Source organism: Nanorana parkeri, unplaced genomic scaffold (assembly GCF_000935625.1).
Source record: "Nanorana parkeri isolate BGI_ZX_2015 unplaced genomic scaffold, ASM93562v1 scaffold956, whole genome shotgun sequence".
In the NCBI taxonomy this organism is placed as follows: domain Eukaryota; kingdom Metazoa; phylum Chordata; class Amphibia; order Anura; family Dicroglossidae; genus Nanorana; species Nanorana parkeri.
Genome location: NW_017307224.1, coordinates 160,506 through 184,987, shown reverse-complemented (window position 1 = coordinate 184,987; position 24,482 = coordinate 160,506). Strand labels below are relative to the sequence as shown.

General features: G+C 39.4%; 1 protein-coding gene across 1 annotated transcript in view; it reads right to left on the bottom strand.

Moving 5' to 3' along the window:
- Nucleotides 1–11,894: 11,894 nt before the first annotated feature.
- CEP44 (centrosomal protein 44) overlaps nucleotides 11,895–24,482 on the bottom strand; it is a 34,694-nt gene continuing 22,106 nt past the window's right edge. Inside the window, exons 7-12 of the mRNA XM_018566522.1 lie at nucleotides 24,164–24,298; nucleotides 20,292–20,498; nucleotides 18,024–18,099; nucleotides 16,229–16,356; nucleotides 13,715–13,752; nucleotides 11,895–12,017 (exon numbers count right to left, since the gene is read on the bottom strand). Of these exons, the coding sequence (XP_018422024.1) occupies nucleotides 11,972–12,017; nucleotides 13,715–13,752; nucleotides 16,229–16,356; nucleotides 18,024–18,099; nucleotides 20,292–20,498; nucleotides 24,164–24,298 (630 nt within the window). The 3' untranslated portion in view covers nucleotides 11,895–11,971. The remainder of the gene's footprint in view (nucleotides 12,018–13,714; nucleotides 13,753–16,228; nucleotides 16,357–18,023; nucleotides 18,100–20,291; nucleotides 20,499–24,163; nucleotides 24,299–24,482) is intronic.

Sequence of the window (24,482 nt, the reverse complement as noted above, 5' to 3'; positions counted from 1 at the left end):
TAAAAAAAAAAAAAAAAAAGATTGATAGGTTAGCGCTGTGCATTTTTGTTTCGGATACTTAAGAGCCTTGTGCTTTTTGGCATAGCAGCTTTTAACCTATCCTAAGCGCAGATTAACAATATTTTTCAAGGAGCCAAGGTTGTTACTTTAGGCACATTTTAAGCCAGGTTAGATTTGCAACAGTTCTGAGATGCACCTGTGTTCAAACTGATTCCTATGAAACCACTGGCATGCTAGACCTCAACTTCTCAAGTCAAGATTATTCTCCAACCCCTATATACAACTGATAATGCTAGAGCTTCCCCACCCAATGTGGCCTGGCATTAAAATCCAAAGGGTCAACACAAGGATTGATTTAAAGACTACCACAGGGATTTGGAGGCATCACAAAATATCTGTATTTTAACATTGGTATAAACTTATTTTTAAGCCAGACCAGATTCACATTAACATAAGTAAATACAATGAGTATGGATATACAGCACACTGCTCTGCTTTACTGTAGCACCTTTTCTAATGCTGTTAAAGCAGTCATTTAGGTTGTGAGCTCAGGTTTTATACGTTAAACTAGGGGATTTAAACGTAACCCTGACATGTACATGTGACAGCGGAAACATTTTCTAAACTAACCAATAAACCAAGTGACAATGGAAAACATGGTTCATAATTTATGAGCTCACTTTAGGAAAGAAATCTACAGGTCTAAGTCGGTAAATCTCTCTGCTTTGTGTAATGACCCTTTTACTAGGGTAGTCAGAGAGAATAATCCTCTTATAAATCCTGTGACTTGTAAAGGGCAGGATGTTATTTTTTTCCCCTTCTCCGAAAAAACCAGGGCAGTTTAACAAGACTGTTTCAGGGCATATTTTAATGTTGATCTACTTAAACAAGAATAAAGATAACCCCGGGTTAATGGAAACAAATTAGTTTTTGCCTTTTTTTGTCACTAAACGAATCCTCCTGGCTTATCCCTACTGTATGCGTCTGTTTTTTGGGAGAAATGTGTCATTGTGCTGTGCAGTGTATGTGACATTAATAGACCAACTGGGCCATCTAAATTTAAACAAACCACCTTTCCAAGGTTTATAGCACATACTAGCAACATATGTTACATGACAAATATTACAGGTACATACAGATACTGCTGTAGTTAGCCAAACCCAGCAAGGCCTTTTTTTTATCTTCACACTGATAGATTTCATATGTCTATGTACGTGCATAATAAACTTCATAATGACTACAGACACATTCCAGATGAATTATTCAACATATTACATTCAGCTAACAGACCACTTACACTTGAGGATATATTATTTTTTAATCCTTTAAGGAAATGCATGCTGAGAAAATGTATATGCTGTCATCCTAGTCGTTGCCTGTATGGAAGGGCTTTGGGCTTGCGATGATGGCAAAACTTTGGCATTAATTTGACATGCTTCTGAGAACATTCAGAATTCATTGACAGGTGAATTGGACCTAAAGTTGACCTCCTCCTTTCCTACATTTTACCTGCTTCAAGCAGATTTTGTATTCCCCTTTTACTTGAATGAAAATTCCCAACCCAGTTGAAGTAAACAAAAGCTAGTCAATACCAGACCTTACCCAGTTGTTATGTTAATCCAAAGACCTCAAAAAATTCAAGTACGCTGGTTAGGAAGTCCGACTTTCCTAAGCCTTTGCTAGCTGCATGCACGTTCCAAGCTACATGCAGCCGAACTGGTATTTTCAGACAGCAATGGCAGACCTTTATATTACACTAATTGAAGGTTTTCTTTAATTCAAAGGACAATTCGACTTTTAGTAAAAACGACATTAGTTCACCCTTCCTAGCCCCCTACACTGAACTAATCTAGAAACTCCTGCACCCAACCGCTAATTTAACTCAGCATGACATTTGTGACCTCCACAATTACTTACCGCAGCCCTATTAAATCCTATGGCAGTTTAGTATACAGGTGTGGCCAGCACTTAAGAAGATCTCGGTCCCAAGGTGGTAAACAGCAGAGGAGGCTTCCTTTGGCATGCTGAACAATAGCAACTGAATGGGGGGTTTTGTACATTAGTTTAGGTTAGGGAGGGTGAACTAGTAGTTTTTATTAAAAGTGAGGTTGTCCTTTTCTTAGATTTATCTGAAGTAAAGCATAGATAGACCCACCAGCCATATTTACAGTCTTACTGAACAACAATTAAGGATAAGAATTGTACCCATGGGCAGCCATATGTGTTAATTATAATTATGTAGGCTATGCTCCCTCCTTACTAATGCAGCACACTGGTTGTGCTTTAAAAAAGGAGCCTGTCATCAACTTAAAAAAATTGCAGGCAAAAGTACAGAAAAAAAAAAAGTACAGAAACATCTTGTATTTTAAACGCTAACTGGCAGTGTTTTTTTCTTTCCATAAGACATTTTTATCCACTTGCAATGTACCTTTGAACTTGCTAAAAAATGTGATTACTCCAAGAAGAGTCCGTTTCTTAGTACAGCCATCCCCATACTTTTACAAATAAATAACATGCCTGAATACATTAAGCACACATATAATCTTATGGGGAAGTGAAGGGTCTTGCCACAGTGTCTCTAAGTCTATCAGTTGTTTCTACTAAAAGCAATGTCCATGTATTTTATATTATAATTGTTTTTTCCTCAGCAGATGATTACCAAGGGTAGTGACTGCACTAGCACTTGTTTGAGAAAGCTACTACAAAGCCAATTCAAATCTATAGGTACATCAATAGAACTGAATGTGGTTATGTTCTATATTTGGTAGGGGCATCTTTGTGTGTTCTGATGGCTTATTTGTGAACTCCTAGATTTTTAGAAGTTAGTTCACCAGAATTGCTTCTGCTTAGTTCAGTGAATGTCAGATGAAAATCCCAAACAAATGTAAACATAAATAACCCAACACACTTGGGGGTCTATTCACTAAGCTGCTGAAGGATCTAGCCAAAGCTTCGGCTAGATTCGGCCCCAGGACCCCATCTGTTCAGTACAACTGAAGGGCTGCATTACGGGCTATTCACTATTCATCTTACGGCTGGCTCCGGCCACTTGCAGAGATCAGCGTCCCTGGTTGCCAGGGACGCTGTCATTACACACTGAGAACCGGCCGGGCCGCTATGATATCACAGCGGCCTCTCCGTGTTCTCAGTGTGTAATGACAGATGGCGCTCCTGGTTACCAGGTAACCAGGAACGCCATCTGTCATTCCTCCCTCGGACGCTCTGGGAGTCTAATAGGCTCCCGACCGCCCGGAAAACACTTTCTCCCAGAAGTATAGCCAATAGGAATCTAGCTATGCATTCCTATGGGGATTTTTTTGTTTTTGATTGCAGCAGAACCGCCCGGCCAATAGAAAACAGTTGGGTAGAGCTAGCTGTCACTGCTAGCCCCGCACAATCGTTTTCTATTTTTCTTTTCTACTTCTTTTAAACAGCTTATTCACTCACTGCTGATCGGCATCTATGAGAATAGACCGAACAGCAGCGAGTAGCCTGCTGGAGGTTCGGCTTAGCCGATCCAGATGTTGTATCGGCTGAGTCGAACTCCTTCTGCACTTCGGGTCGGCCGAACATGCTGAGCATGTTCAGCCGACCCGGAGCCACACGAAGCAAGCCGATGTACGGCTGATTTCAGCCAGTATACGGCTGAAATCAGCCATACAAGCCTGAAGTGAATAGCCGAACAGCGTTCGGCTCACTTCGCTTCGGTTTCTCACTCGGCTGCTGACGGCAGCTTAGTGAATAGACCCCTTAGTTATCCCCACATATGCGCAAGGATATAGAGAGATCTCAGCAGAGATTTTCCAAACACACTGAGGGGAATGTATCGCTAAGATAAACGCTAAGGTAAATACAGTGAGGGGAATTGCCCAAAACCCAACCCTGTTAGACACGTCTACTTAGTGCTTTGTTTAAGTATTCACCACACTTGTAATTTTCCTTATTTTGTAATATTACAACCTTAATTTAAACCAGATCTAATTTGAATTTTTGCCATTTGATTTACACAACATACTTTCATGTTGAAGGTAAAATGTATATAAATTTTATTCCTTCTAATACAAAGCTTAATAAAAAAAAAAAGGGAGAGTTTTTCGTCTACATAAATATCCCCAACCCCCACTCCCGACTCAATAGAATCCCCACTGCATGTAAATACAGCTATTGAGTGATTTGGGGTAAATCTCTTGTAGTTTTCCATTCCTGGATCCGGCTATTTATACTCTTTTTATTCTTAGCAGAGATGGTGCAGCTCCGTCAGGCTGCTGACCATTAATGCACAACCATCTGTAGGTCTCACCACAGCTTATCAATTGAATTGATCTCCAAGCTTTGCCTGGCCATTTTAAGACATTCAGATTCTTATTTTTAAACCACCCCAGTGTAGACCTGGCTTTCAATTTAAAATAATTGTTCAGCTAGAAACTGAACCTCTGCTCCAGTCTCAGACTGTTACAAACTGAAACAGTTTTTCTGTTGCAACTGACCTGTATTTCAGTCCATCCATCTTGTTCTCAATTCTGACCAGTTTCCTAGTCTCTGCTGAAAAAAAATCATCTACACAACATGATGCTACCAACGCCATGGAGATGATTTACTAACCTAAACACACGCACGCACCAGGTGCGTGTGATTTTCACACAGCAAAACGTATTTATCAACCAAAAAGTCTCTAAAAGCATATTTCCACTAATGCCATATATGGAAAAAGCATGCACATGATGCATATATAATGCTGCTTCACAGTTTAGACAAAAATGGTTAGCTCATGCATTTACATTCCTGCATTCATCAACGCAAGCAACACAACATCACCTTGCAAATCATGCTTGGCTTTGCACAACACACCTGCTGGGTGTGTACACACTACAAAGGTGTTTAGATTCCACCCATAGATCATGCTGGGAGGGAACACACTACAGAGGTGTATACATGTTCGTGGTGTGTTTATAAGGTTAGTAAATCAACCCCCATGCCTCAATCTAGCAATGGTGCTTTTAAGTGTTGGCTTTCTCTCACACATGCATGCATTGTGCATGGATGCCAAAAAGTTCCACTGTTGTCTTATAATACCAGCGAACCATTTCTACCTTTGCAGTGTTTCCCGAATGTCTTAGTTATTGTTGTACCATATACTTTTATTTTTACATTTTGGATTCAACTTGGGTATTTTCAAAGTCTGAGATAAGTCAGCTCTGATTGGTGCTTCTCCACAACCTTACCCAAGACTTGTTTAGATAGCCCGTTAGTCTTTATGATGCAGTTTGTTTAGATATGTTCTCAAAGCATTTCTGGGGCATTTAAGAAAAAGCTGCATTTTTTGAAATGAGGATGTTTGCAAGTGGATTTAAACCCAATAACTAAAATCTCATATATGCTCCAACAGGCTATTGAAATGTCAAAAGTTGTTTTTAATCTTTTCATATATGCAGCTTGTCTTATGAGAGTATCTGGTGACCCTGCCATTGTGATTCTGCCTGCCATTTCATGAAAATAATGGCAATTATCTAGAACAGATAGGGCTATAGCAAGATAAATATTGTAAATAGTGTATTTAATGACACATAAGTGGACTCAACTAATCATGTAACTTTTCAAGGCAGCTGGATGCACCAGATCTTTATGATTGTTCACAATAAAGAGATAAAGATAGATTTTTAGTGTTATTTGTTTTTGTAGATCACAGACATACAATCCCAACTAAAACTGCATTCATTCCAGGTTGTAACACTGCAAAATATGGAAAAGCCCAAGGGGCATCAATGTAAAACACCAAGGCTGATTTATTAGGCAAGTTAGCAAGAAAATTAGATGTACGGGTATTGCACATCAGGCTGCCTCTAATTTAGCAAAAGTATAAGTAAACATTGTTAGCGTTTTTGTGAACCCTGTTTCTGCAATCCTGGGCAGCCAACCAGTTTTACAAAGGTCAGCAACTGATTTTTCACTATAAATGAGACATATTTTTCACCCACAGCACAATGAAGAAGTGGTCAAGGGTAGGTTTTATATTATAGTGCTGCTATGGAGCAACAGAAGCAGGACTTTATAATTCAAGCTCCAATCTTCTACTAAATCTGCCTCACAGCTCCTGTTTATTATTGACGTGTTGTGGGACTGCGTCAGCAAATCTTCCCCACTGCTTTTTTTTTTTTAAACGGAGAGTCAGCTCAGACGTTACAGCATATCTAACCCAAAACCAACAAATATATTGCAGCTTACAAATCCTAAAATGTGGTGGATGCCTTTGTTTTCTTTTTCAGGCTTTTTCCTTAATTTCTACCTAGTGAACTGGACAGTAAAACACTTCCTGTCTTAGGGTGTCTCCACTCTCTGGAGAAGCAACAGAGCCACCCTTAGCAGCGCTGCAACCCTGAAGGTAGGGTGGTGTTAGATCCGCTAGCAGATTTAGATGGACTTTACCAACACATAAATCCGAACTCCAGGTACCACTTTTTAAGCTCTTGGAGTAAAAAATGTTTTCTTTCTTTTGGGATAAAGGTTTGACATGAATGAATAAAAGCTGTAAACACTCCTGTCAGTGATAAACGGTTTGTCTTAACCGTTTAGCTGCCACTTTTGCTGAACAGCTTGGTCTGCTAAAGAAAGTTGAAAAATGTACAGGCTGGATCACCAGGTGGAAACAAAGGAAAAAAAAAGCTTAAAAAAAGACAACTAATGCAGCCACCACATCTAAGGAATGGTAAACTACAATGAATAAAGTATTTGCTTTTGGGTTTGGATACACTTTAACTCCATCACCATAATCTGAAGTCAATTATGTATTTTTAAATACATGTGAGTACCTGAATTTGTCCTGATATTAACTTTCCCTACAGCTGGACACAGACTGGGAGAGGCTCTGCTTGGTGTGAATATGCTGACAGGAGGAAATTGTAGAGTGATGATTCATCCATATGCTGCTTCTCCTTTACTGTCCAAATAGCAGGCTGGGGGTGTGCTCTTAACCCAGCTGTGCTTCTGTTGCAGTAGTGTTCAAGGACCAGGTTGTGCTGCTTGACAGGTATTTTTGGCAGATAAAACATGAATGTGTGCATGTTTAATAAACCAAAAAGAACAGAAAGGGCACTAATTCACTGCAACCAGCCTTTCAATAGTCTGATTTGTTTGCTTGTTTCACTTCGCACATCACCACTACAATTTGTGATGTGTGTTAATATAAACCTAATTATGTGTGAGCACATGCCAGTGAGTATGTTAAGACAAATCTAGGACTGCAGGCCTCTCTCAAAATACAGCATATACATACCCAACATGATACATCAAACCTCAACTCATAAGGAAATTGTTATGTTAGCATTGTACTTTTTATTTTTATGGGGGAAAAAAAAATGATGGTTTGAAATATTGAAGAAATCTGCCTGGCATATGGGCGAGGTGTGAAAATAACACTTTCAGAATATTTAATAATTTCTCAATACCTTTGAAATTGTGGTTTTACTTACAACACAGAACTCTCGCTCTTTCTTATTACCAGTTGCAGAGAAGGACAGATGTCACCCTACACCGATAATAAAATTCAGAGCACAGCTCCCTGTTAGCTGGGATTACAACTATGACCCAGTATGTGATGGAGATATAAAAATGTCATAGAACAGAAATGTGATTTATAGAGCAAAAATGTTTTAAATACTTATAAAAAATACTTTATTTTACAGATTTCAGAACAGAAAGAATGTACAAATCGCTTGTAAAGAAATTGTTCAGTACTAAGAAGTATTTGAATATTTCAGAAGTTTCGAGGTTTCCTCTAACCTAAAAAAGGAAATAGAAATAAGCAAGTCAGGTTGTGCACATGCAATATTCAATTATTTTTCATAATAAATACATTTGCTCATGCCAGATAGACTCCAGGTGGCAGGCAAAACGCTTATGAATATGTTTGGAAGGTGGAGGGTTTTTCAGCTGTCAAAGTAATTATGTTGTATCACATGACAGAACATCTTTCCAAACCTCAAAATCTTACAAGTTTCCGCTATACCAAAAGAGGACACTTTCTGATCTCTTCCTCTCTCCTAGCTGGGACTCAGGATTAGGAAAGACAGCAAATGCTGCTAGGCTGGAGACGGCCGCAAAGAAGACGGACCATCCATATTTAAAGTAGACTGGAAACCTTGTGCCAGATGCAGCAAAGCAGCCTACTGGATAAGTATTTAGGCTCGAGCATCTCAAAGCAGCAAACTGGTAACTGAAAACTCTGCGTTTATGTAAAAGTTTAGTCATTATAGGTAATTTAATCAGCTTATGTGCTTCACCCAAGCATGATCTTAGTCACTGCACAGACATTTAGTCCTAAGCAGATAGAATTGCCTATGATCATGTTAATCTTCTATAAAAATGAAGTGGCTCTCTTGTGGTGCTGGTATTTACACACCTGATCCTTCAGACAAATATGTGAGACAATGAATACTAGCACCATGGATCCTAGAAACTTCTGTACAGACACAAACAATTTAATAAAACAGGCCTACTAATAGAGATTTCATATGGGAATACCGATGTTATGAGAATGGTGGGGACAAATCATCTAAACAAATGCAATTTAAAATTTTATAGAAAATGTTTTTTAAAAATAATTATTTGTGGCTTTTAATTTAAAAGCTCCAAGATCTTCTGTCAAAACAATTAAAAAGCAGACTAAAATCAAACTGCAGAATAGTTAATGGACTAGCAAATGTTTAAAGGCAATGTGTGAGGTTGGCTGGCAATATGTAACTAAAAGCACACTGAAGGCTGTAGCTTAACTCAGCTGTTCCCCTCTCATATACATACAATCATCATACAATCCCTCCCCATCTCACAAAATCCCAGAAAGCCAAATGTGAAATGCAGATTACACATTTAGAAAGGTCCTTCCTTGTTCTCTGTCCTTCTAATTTGCACATTTGGAAAGGTCCTTCCTTGTTCTCTGTCCTTCTAATTTGTTGCTAAACATATTAAAGAGAGAAGCTGCATTTTGCGACTTTTGATCTCCACTGATTACATGCGTGCATTGCAGCAGAGAATTCATAATTTATGGCTCCTGGCAGAGAAGAAACTGAATAAAATGTGGAGCAGATCTTCCCTTACTCTCACTTAGGTAGATAGACTGCATACAGGGACATGCACACAGGGAAATATATACACAAGGGTTGGGATTGTGATGACAGCTTTTAAAGCAAATTGAAATAAAGGCAAAGTTGAGGGGGTTTATCTATGAAAACTTGCTTGGTAACTCTGTTTACATTAAAATATTTCTACAAGTACAGTTATCCAGGCACGATACAGTTTGCGAATAGCTAACCTTTTTTTCTTCAAAAACAGCTAGCATCTAAATTCTGGTGCCTAGCCTGCTAATATATTATATGATAGTATTTTATTAGGATACAAACACATAAATAATATAGATATGATAAGTATCTGATGCTACTACTGCAAATAGTGAGAAGCTTTTAAACAGATGGACAACTTACATTTTAGATAATCGATCTATTCTTTGTTTCGTGGGCTCCTGTGAACAGATACATCAAGGTTAGTTGTTTATAGCACGCATAATATAAAACTGTAAGACAGCTGAAGACACAAGGCAAGGAACACAAAGGAAAAAAAACAGTTGTGGGTGGAAGGCAGTAAGTTGTAGGACACCCTGCCTACTACTTCTCCTCCACTAATAATGTTAGTGACTGAGAAAGTATTGGTGAATTCTTTATTCCTCCCATTGCAGGTTTTCTTTTACAAAAAGGTTCTCACCACTGTACCTGAACCTGCCTGCTAAACAAAGCTGTCTCATCAGAGTGATCTCCTCCCCTGCTTCTGCTAGGCAGACAAAGCAGCTGCTATGGGATTACCTTTGTTTGCCAAAAACCCTCCTCTGCGTGCCCTCCTAAGACTCGTTTCACTAAGGGCTTGCTTTCTTTACTAGTGTATTTCCATTTTGGCAGCGAAATTGGGATAACACCTATGTTATATTTGTTACATGTTACTATTCTCATAGCACAATGCTAAATATTTTAAAATGGTTGCTTGCCATTTGCTTTTTTATTTGCTCTTCTCAAAACTAAGTTTTTCTAGTCTCTATACTTTCACGGACGGAACATAAGGAGAGCAGGGAGGTAATGTTTATCATAATTAACCTGGTCTGTGCTGTGCTGGCAGATTTCATAATCAATTGTCAACTAGATTTGAACACGATCTGTCCTAAGAAAGGATTGAAAATCTTGGTTTCTAGCATTGTATGTTAATTATTATTATTATTATACAGGAGTTATATAGCGCCAACAGTTTGCGCAGCGCTTTAAAATACAAGGAAGACATTACAATCACAATACAATTCAAGACAAGATGGTAAGGAGGGAAAACTCAGTCTGCACCCCACCCCCTTGTCTTAGAGAAAGACTGGCCAAAGTCCTGCTCCAAAGAAATTGTGTTTTAAAAAAAATTCTAGGCATGCCTGGTGAATGGGAAAACATAACAAACATAGTACAGGTATCTCAAATTTGACTACGAAAGTGGAAACACACTATGGCTGGGTTCACACCTAGGTGTATCGAATATGCGCGTTTGTCGCGCGTTTTTACCGCGATTCGCGTTTTTCGTTTCCGAGGGCTATCAACCCTGAAGGTAGGGTGGTGTTAGATCCGCTAGCAGATTTAGATGGACTTTACCAACACATAAATCCGAACTCCAGGTACCACTTTTTAAGCTCTTGGAGTAAAAAATGTTTTCTTTCTTTTGGGATAAAGGTTTGACATGAATGAATAAAAGCTGTAAACACTCCTGTCAGTGATAAACGGTTTGTCTTAACCGTTTAGCTGCCACTTTTGCTGAACAGCTTGGTCTGCTAAAGAAAGTTGAAAAATGTACAGGCTGGATCACCAGGTGGAAACAAAGGAAAAAAAAAGCTTAAAAAAAGACAACTAATGCAGCCACCACATCTAAGGAATGGTAAACTACAATGAATAAAGTATTTGCTTTTGGGTTTGGATACACTTTAACTCCATCACCATAATCTGAAGTCAATTATGTATTTTTAAATACATGTGAGTACCTGAATTTGTCCTGATATTAACTTTCCCTACAGCTGGACACAGACTGGGAGAGGCTCTGCTTGGTGTGAATATGCTGACAGGAGGAAATTGTAGAGTGATGATTCATCCATATGCTGCTTCTCCTTTACTGTCCAAATAGCAGGCTGGGGGTGTGCTCTTAACCCAGCTGTGCTTCTGTTGCAGTAGTGTTCAAGGACCAGGTTGTGCTGCTTGACAGGTATTTTTGGCAGATAAAACATGAATGTGTGCATGTTTAATAAACCAAAAAGAACAGAAAGGGCACTAATTCACTGCAACCAGCCTTTCAATAGTCTGATTTGTTTGCTTGTTTCACTTCGCACATCACCACTACAATTTGTGATGTGTGTTAATATAAACCTAATTATGTGTGAGCACATGCCAGTGAGTATGTTAAGACAAATCTAGGACTGCAGGCCTCTCTCAAAATACAGCATATACATACCCAACATGATACATCAAACCTCAACTCATAAGGAAATTGTTATGTTAGCATTGTACTTTTTATTTTTATGGGGGAAAAAAAAATGATGGTTTGAAATATTGAAGAAATCTGCCTGGCATATGGGCGAGGTGTGAAAATAACACTTTCAGAATATTTAATAATTTCTCAATACCTTTGAAATTGTGGTTTTACTTACAACACAGAACTCTCGCTCTTTCTTATTACCAGTTGCAGAGAAGGACAGATGTCACCCTACACCGATAATAAAATTCAGAGCACAGCTCCCTGTTAGCTGGGATTACAACTATGACCCAGTATGTGATGGAGATATAAAAATGTCATAGAACAGAAATGTGATTTATAGAGCAAAAATGTTTTAAATACTTATAAAAAATACTTTATTTTACAGATTTCAGAACAGAAAGAATGTACAAATCGCTTGTAAAGAAATTGTTCAGTACTAAGAAGTATTTGAATATTTCAGAAGTTTCGAGGTTTCCTCTAACCTAAAAAAGGAAATAGAAATAAGCAAGTCAGGTTGTGCACATGCAATATTCAATTATTTTTCATAATAAATACATTTGCTCATGCCAGATAGACTCCAGGTGGCAGGCAAAACGCTTATGAATATGTTTGGAAGGTGGAGGGTTTTTCAGCTGTCAAAGTAATTATGTTGTATCACATGACAGAACATCTTTCCAAACCTCAAAATCTTACAAGTTTCCGCTATACCAAAAGAGGACACTTTCTGATCTCTTCCTCTCTCCTAGCTGGGACTCAGGATTAGGAAAGACAGCAAATGCTGCTAGGCTGGAGACGGCCGCAAAGAAGACGGACCATCCATATTTAAAGTAGACTGGAAACCTTGTGCCAGATGCAGCAAAGCAGCCTACTGGATAAGTATTTAGGCTCGAGCATCTCAAAGCAGCAAACTGGTAACTGAAAACTCTGCGTTTATGTAAAAGTTTAGTCATTATAGGTAATTTAATCAGCTTATGTGCTTCACCCAAGCATGATCTTAGTCACTGCACAGACATTTAGTCCTAAGCAGATAGAATTGCCTATGATCATGTTAATCTTCTATAAAAATGAAGTGGCTCTCTTGTGGTGCTGGTATTTACACACCTGATCCTTCAGACAAATATGTGAGACAATGAATACTAGCACCATGGATCCTAGAAACTTCTGTACAGACACAAACAATTTAATAAAACAGGCCTACTAATAGAGATTTCATATGGGAATACCGATGTTATGAGAATGGTGGGGACAAATCATCTAAACAAATGCAATTTAAAATTTTATAGAAAATGTTTTTTAAAAATAATTATTTGTGGCTTTTAATTTAAAAGCTCCAAGATCTTCTGTCAAAACAATTAAAAAGCAGACTAAAATCAAACTGCAGAATAGTTAATGGACTAGCAAATGTTTAAAGGCAATGTGTGAGGTTGGCTGGCAATATGTAACTAAAAGCACACTGAAGGCTGTAGCTTAACTCAGCTGTTCCCCTCTCATATACATACAATCATCATACAATCCCTCCCCATCTCACAAAATCCCAGAAAGCCAAATGTGAAATGCAGATTACACATTTAGAAAGGTCCTTCCTTGTTCTCTGTCCTTCTAATTTGCACATTTGGAAAGGTCCTTCCTTGTTCTCTGTCCTTCTAATTTGTTGCTAAACATATTAAAGAGAGAAGCTGCATTTTGCGACTTTTGATCTCCACTGATTACATGCGTGCATTGCAGCAGAGAATTCATAATTTATGGCTCCTGGCAGAGAAGAAACTGAATAAAATGTGGAGCAGATCTTCCCTTACTCTCACTTAGGTAGATAGACTGCATACAGGGACATGCACACAGGGAAATATATACACAAGGGTTGGGATTGTGATGACAGCTTTTAAAGCAAATTGAAATAAAGGCAAAGTTGAGGGGGTTTATCTATGAAAACTTGCTTGGTAACTCTGTTTACATTAAAATATTTCTACAAGTACAGTTATCCAGGCACGATACAGTTTGCGAATAGCTAACCTTTTTTTCTTCAAAAACAGCTAGCATCTAAATTCTGGTGCCTAGCCTGCTAATATATTATATGATAGTATTTTATTAGGATACAAACACATAAATAATATAGATATGATAAGTATCTGATGCTACTACTGCAAATAGTGAGAAGCTTTTAAACAGATGGACAACTTACATTTTAGATAATCGATCTATTCTTTGTTTCGTGGGCTCCTGTGAACAGATACATCAAGGTTAGTTGTTTATAGCACGCATAATATAAAACTGTAAGACAGCTGAAGACACAAGGCAAGGAACACAAAGGAAAAAAAACAGTTGTGGGTGGAAGGCAGTAAGTTGTAGGACACCCTGCCTACTACTTCTCCTCCACTAATAATGTTAGTGACTGAGAAAGTATTGGTGAATTCTTTATTCCTCCCATTGCAGGTTTTCTTTTACAAAAAGGTTCTCACCACTGTACCTGAACCTGCCTGCTAAACAAAGCTGTCTCATCAGAGTGATCTCCTCCCCTGCTTCTGCTAGGCAGACAAAGCAGCTGCTATGGGATTACCTTTGTTTGCCAAAAACCCTCCTCTGCGTGCCCTCCTAAGACTCGTTTCACTAAGGGCTTGCTTTCTTTACTAGTGTATTTCCATTTTGGCAGCGAAATTGGGATAACACCTATGTTATATTTGTTACATGTTACTATTCTCATAGCACAATGCTAAATATTTTAAAATGGTTGCTTGCCATTTGCTTTTTTATTTGCTCTTCTCAAAACTAAGTTTTTCTAGTCTCTATACTTTCACGGACGGAACATAAGGAGAGCAGGGAGGTAATGTTTATCATAATTAACCTGGTCTGTGCTGTGCTGGCAGATTTCATAATCAATTGTCAACTAGATTTGAACACGATCTGTCCTAAGAAAGGATTGAAAATCTTGGTTTCTAGCATTGTATGTTAATTATTATTATTATTATACAGGAGTTATATAGCGCCAACAGTTTGCGCAGCGCTTTAAAATACAAGGAAGACATTACAATCACAATACAATTCAAGACAAGATGGTAAGGAGGGAAAACTCAGTCTGCACCCCACCCCCTTGTCTTAGAGAAAGACTGGCCAAAGTCCTGCTCCAAAGAAATTGTGTTTTAAAAAAAATTCTAGGCATGCCTGGTGAATGGGAAAACATAACAAACATAGTACAGGTATCTCAAATTTGACTACGAAAGTGGAAACACACTATGGCTGGGTTCACACCTAGGTGTATCGAATATGCGCGTTTGTCGCGCGTTTTTACCGCGATTCGCGTTTTTCGTTTCCGAGGGCTACTTGCCTGTATCCCAATGGAAACGCGAGACAAAAATGCCCCAAAGAAGCTCCTGTACTTCTTTGGGCGTAGGACATTTAGTAGCGCGTTCATACGGCCTGTAATACGCCCAGGTGTGAACCATACCCATAGGAAATAATGGAATTTCGATGTTTGAGCGTTTTGCAGAGCGTTCGAACACGCTACAAAACGCCCAGGTGTGAACTATGCATTAGTGCTAAGACTCACTCACATGCCAGTTCTTGTCCGGAAGAAGACAGGTTTACAGGGTGCAGTACCAAGGTCAGGGAATTTAACCCCTTAATAATTAAGTCAACTCATCTCAGAACAGTGCATAGGGGATGATGTTTTGGCTAATAATCGTAATGGCAAGCTACTTGTGATGTCTGATCTTAGGCAGAACTTTTACTTCTAAAAACTTGAGACTGTCTTTAGAACACAACTGCAAAAACTGCTGCAAATGTAAAGAGAAAGCATCTTGAGTGTCCGCACATCCCTTCAAAGACAGACAAATTATGACAAACCTACAATAAGTATCATGATGCTAAAGCTTGCACGCACATTTCTACCTCTTACACATACTTATTGGCCAGTTAGGCAGCCTATTATAATGATGTGCCTATAGAAATGTCAGGGATGAGACTAGGGCTTTATCTCTACCTGTAAGTGTTGAAGCTTGGCCTGTCAGAGCAGCCCAGCATTTGACTGCATCTGCAGACATGTTTGAGCTGTTGCCCTAGGTGCCTGCACTTTATAGCTGCAGAATTTGATTATTGATTTATTTTTTAAACACAACTGACCGGTTAGTTTTAAAGTATAAATACACTTCTAGTGAAATTATATTTAATGACCGAGCACACTTTTATTCAGAACACTTTCTGAATGATATTACACTCATGTAAAATAGAATTTTTGTATTCCCATAAAATTATTTTTTCCGGGTTTACTGAAAAGACACAACTATTCATTGATATATCAACTATATACAAGTCTACATGGTTGATCTTCAACAGCTGTCTCTCTTAATGAAAGAAAGCAAAAATAAGTTTTACACTACCCAAGAAGACTGATGAAATAAGAAGTACTCTTTTAAGTAATGCTCATTACCATAAACCACGCAGTGAACTGAAATATTCATGGCATGAGGCAAGTAATCGGCATTGTTTGGGATCAATACCATAACTGCAACATTATAAATTAGCCAGTTTGCCATCTGCTCCTTTAGAGTTGAAACATCATGGCCAACTTTCTGTATACTGCTCATTAGCGTCAATAAATGTTGTATCAGTACCGCTCAGAACACATTTATATATGGTAATGCTTACTTGTTCTTTTGACCTTAGAATGGAATTTACTGATTCATTGCCCAGTTTGACTTACCTTTAAGTCTTCTGTCAAGCGGCTGTAATTGATGTCACTGGCTATGGTAGATGCGTCTGCAGATAGCAGGGAATTGTATCCAGACGACTGATGATTGCTTTCTGGGATATCTACCTTGGTGTTAAAATCTGTGAAGAAATGTTCTTTTTAAAATAACCTTTGTCTCTTTACTGTGCCACCTATCAAACAACTTGATTTACTCTATGCAGAATGTACATACAATGTTTACATGAAACGCCACTGTTACTGGTCTGTGCGCAGCATTCTGTGCATTTCTTAATGTTAAATTATAGACACAGAGCAGTAGCAAGTAACCCAGACAACATGAAATCTAAACCTTGCACTTAAGAATGCGCTGCTGATCACTGTGAAGATAAGGAAACCGCTAGTGCTATTAATAGATAAAAAGTAGGCCAGTGTTAGTTTAAAACTGTGTCACATTATTTTTACATAATAAAACACTTCAAGACATTTTAAACACATAACAAAACTAATATAACATTAATAGCTTATTAAAATCACATGGTTGTATAAGAAGTGAAATTTCCTTTTACAAGAGGTACTATATCATTTTCTCGTCACTAGATGGCAGTAGAGCTGCATCCACCAGTCACCAAATAACATAAGATGTATCAAAAACCAGCACAAAAAACATAAAAATCAATGGTCACATAGATATAAAACTTTGCTTAAAAGGGTTAAATTTACCTTTGCAATAAGATGCACTAAGAAGTTAAAGGGTGCCTTTTGAGAAACATAGAGGTTTAAAGTTGGTAGTTTAATTTATTCGCAATACCTGTAGGCCCAGTACAGTTTACCCACAGCCTGTCTGAAAAACAACTACTGGGAGCACTCTGCGCTGTTCTGCCTGTTATCTGGGCCACCCTGTACACTGGCTGCACCCCCAGTATCATTGGAGGAAGTACTCTCCTTTTTTAAGACCTGCCTATGTGCAGTGCTCCCTCTATTGCTGGCAGAGGCAGAGTTCAGCGTAACTACGACAAGGATGCATAGGTCTTGAAAGAGGAAGGCTCACTTCGGTGATGCTGGGGGGGTATGCAGCAGTACAGGGCACCCTTGATTTCATAGCGCATTTTGTTGCAAAGGAGAATTAACCCTTTAAAAAAACAAAACAAATTATATCTGTGTGACCACTGATTCTTACGTCTTTGTGGCGTTTTTAAACACAACTTCTGTTACTTGGTGACTGGTAGGATGCAGCTCTACTCTACAAAATGTTAAACCCATAGAGTGTTTTTAAAAGTGCATAGGGCACCTTTGACTGCATTGTGCATTTTATTGGAAAAGGTGAACTAACCCTTGAAGTGACAACTTTTTATATCCAATTAAATACATGTATTTTAGGAGATGCGATGAATATTTCATACAATTCTTGAATGCCTGGAGTTCTGAGGAGGATTCTTGGTCACAAGCAACTGCTATTGGAAAACGATTAAGTCTACCTTTCATAAAATATAAAAAGAATCCCTCTAAATGATTGCACTTTTGGCTTAATTAATTTATTAGGAGTATGCAATAAATAGCTGACGATAAAATAAAGTTGGAACAGAGATGTATCACTTGATATTAAATGCTGGACTAAACATTATAAGTGTAATTTGTTCCAACATAGGCAGTGCTGCCTGCTATGTGCAGTAGAGCCTTCCTCCCAAAAATATCACTGCTGGCTAATCTTTTTAGTGCGCATGCATTTTGCAGCCCCATCCGTGGCCAGTGGATTGTCCAGCAGGACTGCACAGTGAAGATTGCTGCGCTTCAATTAGAAGACACTTACCTGGAGAAATGTCATTTGTGATCCTGCTTGATGTACGCTCTTCGCTTATAGAAGTGAATTCTGTTGACAAATCTCTCTGAAAACAGTAAGCATTTTCTTCAATTAATACAATAAAAATATACAGTACTTTAATACAGCTGCGGCATCAGCATTGTGATTTCAAAGGAAATATTTAAAGCTGAACTTCAATCAGCTATAAAAGGAAATCCCCCCATATAAAGGAAATCCCATATATTAGGGCCTAATGCTTATTTAGGGGCATGAAATAGAGAGGATCACTTACCTTGTTCTTCAGTCCCACTGGCTTCCCTACTGCTGGTTCTGATATGGACGACCGGTCCTTTATAGCTGTTCCTCTTTTCCACGTCAGGTATGACCCTCCACCCCCCCATGTGATGACGTTGAGGGGCCATCCACATTCTGGGTCTAAAGCATGAACGAAGATGATCGCTGGCTACCACGGGACTGGGGAGTAACGTTAGTATTCCTCTGCTTTACACCTTACCCACAGGTTGTACCTGCATTGTACATGGTGGGATCAAGGGCACATTCCTGGCCAGATACACATCTTAGGGCTCATGCACAGAGGCGTAGGATTTTACATAGGATCTTGCTGGCAGCAAGCACATAAAACCTGGTCTGTACATTGTACGCATGTAAGTCGGACACTGTATGCGTGCACTGATGGACGCTAGGCAGAAAGGAGCTGGCTACATCCTAGCAACGAAGGACGCTAGGCAGCTCGAGCTGCCGGTGTACTCGCAACAGCAGTAACCTGCATCCTAGTAATGTAGGAAGCTAGACGGCAGGAGCTATCTCCAACCTAACAAGATACAGGCAGCTCCAATAGAGCACATTTGCGATGTTGTCATGTAAACATTAACCCACACTATTTTTTTTTTATGGTTCTGAACGCAGCACACGTTTACGAATCTTTAATGGAGCTGTGTGCTCTATAAAACAAAACAAAAAACGCTGTACGAAGAAATATGCTGCATTTTTTTTACAGCCATGTGCATGAGCTCTTAAAAGTCGGTTAACTGAACTAAAGTTGACATTTGCATACACAAATGAATGTGCCATCACAGTGACAAGGATGAAGTGTAAGGGCCCTTTTACCTATATGTCTTAATGCACATCAAAACATGTACACAACTAGCCATTGTTTTAAATGGTGATAGTTCAGTAAAATGGATTGGCTTGTGTTATCACACCAGGAAAGGTATAAATCCAGCCTAAATCAAACAAAACAGGATTCAAGCCAGACTGTCTTGTCTCCAGTTAACCCATAGTTCTCTGTGAATCCTTTGTCATGCATTAAATGGTTACTCATAAAACAAGATCGTAATAAAACAATATTTTAAAAATGATGAATCTGAAAAAAAAAAAAACAATAATATGAGATCCCAAGCTATAATAGTTTCCCTTTAAATGTCTGTACTTCTTTTTATTATGGGCAGCACCTTGCAGTACTGGTTCGAATCCCAGCTAGGTCACTATCTGCAAGGAGTTTTCATGTTCCTGTGCTTGTGTGGGTTTCCTCCAGGTACTACAGTTTCCTCCCACACTCTAAACACATGCTGGAAGGTTAATTGGCTCCTGGCCCTTGTATGTATGCATGTGAGATAGGGACCTTAGATGGTAAGCTCCTTGAGGGCAGGTGAATGTGAAACTATGTAAAAACTTGTCAGCACTATATAAAATACTAGTAATAAATAAAATATCATGCAATTTATGAAACACTAAGGCCTGGTTCACACCTAGTAGTTTATGAGCAGTTCAAAAATTTTTGAGCAGTTTTAAATTCCCCAACACAAGAAATCCAATGATTTTCAATGGCCCTGGTTCACACCTGAGCAGAAAAATGCCAAACGCCCAAAAAGGTACAGGAGCTTCTATAGGTAGTTAAAAGTTGGAAATGCAAAAACACGCAACAGAAGGATGTACATTTCCGTGAGCATTTTTGCGAGTTTATTGCGAGTTTACGCGCATTCTTCCATTGCCAACAACACAATGCATTTGCACAAACATTTGTACATTAGTGTTTATGCTTTTAGAGAGGGCCGGAGGAGCCCAAAGCAGATATACCACAGGATGCCATAATAATGGCTTATCTAGAGGAAATCAGAGATTGGACAAAATGTCTAACCTTTTTAATCTTTCACCCCCAAGATCTGACAGCAGCTAGCAAAACATACACCAAATTTGAAAGATCAGAAGATGACAATCTGTCATTAAATGAGTTTGTTTTTTTTGAAACTAACAGACCTTTTTTGCGTGTAGCAATCGGTCCGTTTCTAGGAGAAGAACACGGCTGAGGAGGTTGTTCCAGTCGCTCTCATCAATTATTAATTTCCCTTTCATACTATTCTCCAATGCCTGCAGTCTGTCCTCCATCCAATCAAGCCGTGTCAGTTTCTCTTGACATTCAGCAAGCTGTGCCTTCAGTAAATCTATCTGTGCGTCCTCCGTTCCCTACAAAAACAAAACAAAAAAATCAACGGATTTACATTTCATAAGCATTCAGGGGTGTGTATGGTACCAGTAGTGTTTTTTATGCAAAATTAACTTCAGAGTTTTAATATTCATTAATTTGATGCACGTGTTGAGAGTTTTATACTTGCTGTTTTTAGCGGGAGCTCTCCGTTATGCGACCAGTCACATGCAGCCGCCGGCCACGCCCCCCATACTTGCTGTTTTTCACCTTGTTGCATGGCACCCTCACACCATTCAGACAGTGAAATTATATCTCCTTGGGATAAACCAAAAACATAGGTAACACAACACCCTCATTGCAGGGGAAAAGTAGAGACCACCTTTCAGTCCTTAAAAGCAGACAGGGTATTAGTTTCAGCGGAGGTAAGGCAAAGATCAGGGTGAACTGGATCTCCCAGCGCTACCAAGACTTCCATTGCATCGGCCATCAGATCCCTCTCCCTGGAGATTAATCTATCTAGCTTTTTGTTGAACCAAGAATCCAGCAGATCCACATGCAGCATTCCCCAACGGAGACATACACTACATTACCAAAAGTATTGGGACGCCTTTATACGCACATGAACTTTAATGGCATCCCAGTCTTAGACCGTAGGGTTCAATATTGAGCTGGCCCTCTCTTTGCCGCTATAACAGCTACAACTCTTCTGGGGAGGCGTCCACAAGGTTTAGGAGTGTGTCTATGGGAATGTTTGACCATTCTTCCAGAAGTGCATTTGTGAGGCCAGGTACTAATGTTGGACGAGAAGGCCTGGCTCGCAGTCTCCGCTCTAATTCATCTCAAAGGTGTTCTATGGGGTTGAGGTCAGGACTCTGTGCAGGCCCGTCAAGTGCCTCCACCCCAAACTCGCTCATCCATGTCTTTATCCATGTCTTGCTGTGTGCACTGGTGCAGTCATGTTGGAAAAAGGGGCCACCCCCAAACTGTTCCCACAAAGTTGGGAGCATGACATTGTCCAAAATGTCTTGGTATGCTGATGCCTTAAGATTTCCCTTCACTGGAACTAAGGTGCCAAGCCCAACCCCTGACAAACAAACCCAAACCATAATCCCCCTCCACCAAACTTGGGACAATGCAGTCAGGCAAGTACCGTTCTCCTGGCAACCACCAGCCCCAGACAGAGAAGGGTGAATAGTCAATCCAGGGAACACGTCTCCACTTCTTTAGAGTCCAGTGGCGGCGTGCTTTACCCCACTGCATCCGACGCTTTGCATTGCACTTGGTGATTATAAGACTTGGGTTCAGCTGCTAGGCCATGGAAACCCATTCCATGAAGCTCTTTACGCACTGTTGTTGTGCCAATCTGAAGGCCACACGAAGTTACGTGGCCTACCACTTCGTGGCTGAGTTGCTGTTGTGCCCAGTTGCTTCTACTTTGTTATAATACCACTAACAGATGACCTTGGAATATTTAGTAGCAAGGAAATTTCTCAGAACACATGAATCCAATGATTTGAAGGGGTGTCCCAATACTTTTGGCAATATAGTGTATGTCTTGAAACACTTCCTCATAAAAGAGACCATGCAGGATAAAATTATTAAAATTTAGGCTTAGGAAATCTGCCAGCCACTGGGAATGTGCACCGCAGAGATCACTGGAACATGAAGCTTCACCCCCAACAGGATAGATTCTACTTCTGATGATTCAAGTTCCATCACCATGGCAACACTCCTGGATAATCTTCCAATGCAAAGGAAGAAAAAAAAAAACCTTCCCGCCAACAATGCAGGGGACAGAAGCTATCAGAAAAACATCTTGGTTCAAGGACGCAACCTAATCATCTTCTCCAGAAAATGACTGGACTTGTCCCCTGCTGTGAGGATGTTCTGGAATGGAACTAAGCAAATAGAACTATTTCAAAGTGCTGTGAGGATGTTCTGGAATGGAACTAAGCAAATAGAACTATTTCAAAGTTAAGGATGATACCATCAACCACATGCAGCTTTGTAGGGAAGATCAGGATTGAAACTACTGAACCTGACCCTGCAATTTCAAAACATTTTCATGGAGAAAGGAAGACCTTGTCTTCAAAAAGGTATCTAGGGTAGGAAGACCTTTGCTGGAAAGGTCGTCAGGAGAGGGCCTAAGTATTCCAAGCGACGTGGCAGAATCAGGAGATATCTTTTTGGGGTTTTCTGAATCCATCAGAAGTGCTCCAAGTTCCGCAGTGTGATTGACACACTGTAGTCCAAGGTTAGAGAATCTGTGCAGCAGTAAAGGATAGCAGCCATCCATGTCCTCAGACAGTTGCCCCACCAACCTCAGACACCATGTAGAGGGTGGGCACGGCTGCATAAAAAGTAATCTGTGTCAATTCCAGGAGTCCCAGGGGCAGGGTGCAAACAGCAAAGAAATTAAAACAGTTGTATGGGGACTGTGGTCGTAGCAGAAGCACAAATACACTGGCCAAATGGAAAATAAAGAATAGAAAAAAATTAAGGCACATGGTTCAAATCCCAAATGCTCCTGGACATACTCATCAAATGGAGTGGTCAGAGACGGGTCAGAATTACTGCCACTGTCCTAGTCCCATCATTCAGAAGGAAATCTCCAAGACATACACCAGCCTTACCTTAAACGCAGAGCCCTGTGATAGCTGGCACTGGTTTTAATCACTAAGAGCGTGAGGATGTTGCAGAAAGAACACTAGTATAGAAAACTGGGAAAACCTTTGGCTGACCTGGAGAGAAGTCCAGGATTTTAAATATCCAGCATGAATCTACCAGCAGCAGTTAATAGAAAATCTTCCAAATTAAGTGAAAATATCCATTCTCCTGAGGACATGAAGCGTAACTAGCAAGTGGTGAGGCAGGAGAGGGGTTATAGCCTTAAAGAGGCAGGCCTTCAATTTTTATGTGCCTAGTGCCCATTTCTACTGTAAGTAGCAGTGTAACCCTACGTTGTTTAATACCATCAAGCTGTGCCCCTCAGTGGACGATAGCAAAATTACATTTTAAATCGTGTTTTTCTCTTAATCAATAAAAAAGTGTGGACGATTCTTTTTGTAGCTTACAGTAAACATATACGTTTACCATAAAAATGATTAGACATATATTTTATACCTGTAATATACCTGTAAAAGTGGCCTTCCACAAATTGTGGCCTTTTCAGAGTTTGGTTCATACCCTAAACTAAAGTAACCATTCATTAAAAAACCTGTTTTTATTGGTGTAATGGATTTAACAATTAATAAACCCTGGAGGATTACAGTTATTCTTTACCTGCTATCTCACCATCTGGGTCTACGAACCAGTATTGAGCATTTCTGCAACAAACAGGTTGCTTTGCACACCTTCAGCACAAAATATTACAGTTCTCACCCAAAAAGGAGAGGAGGGAAATCTTTAAGGGGGTTGTTCCGCAGACAAGTGTCTAAGAGGGTATTTTCTGTAACTGCAGAGATTTTTTTTTGCTTACAGTTGTGTCTCCAGGACAGTAAGTAAGCAATGGTAATGGGAAATAGAGTAGAGCACAAAAAAAAAAAACAAACCTGACAGGGGTTTAATTATTCCTTACTTTTTTTGGGATAGTGATATACTTTAAGACTGGTGCATATCATCTGCATGTATGATCTTTTGCATACGTTTATTACATATCCATGTCATCAAAATAAAAAGGACACTGCTTTGCCAGCACTCTTACCACATCCTCACAATTGCCATCGGCTTCAGATTCAGAACTTGATAATTCTTCCTGTGTTGATGACGCAAATCTTTCAGAAACTATAGGTAAAGTAACAGTTCCACTGCCAACGTGTCGTTCCACAAGCATTGTTTTCTGCAACAGAAACAACAATTCTTAGCACCTAAGTATACACAGATTTAAGTTTTACACTTGAAAATATTTTGACACGTAGTAACCCAAGTATCCAGTAACAGCTGTTATTGTTGTGAAGCACTATAGTCCTGCAGGCTGACATCTATCTGGTTGTTTCACTATGTTATGCAGCACGTTACTGAAC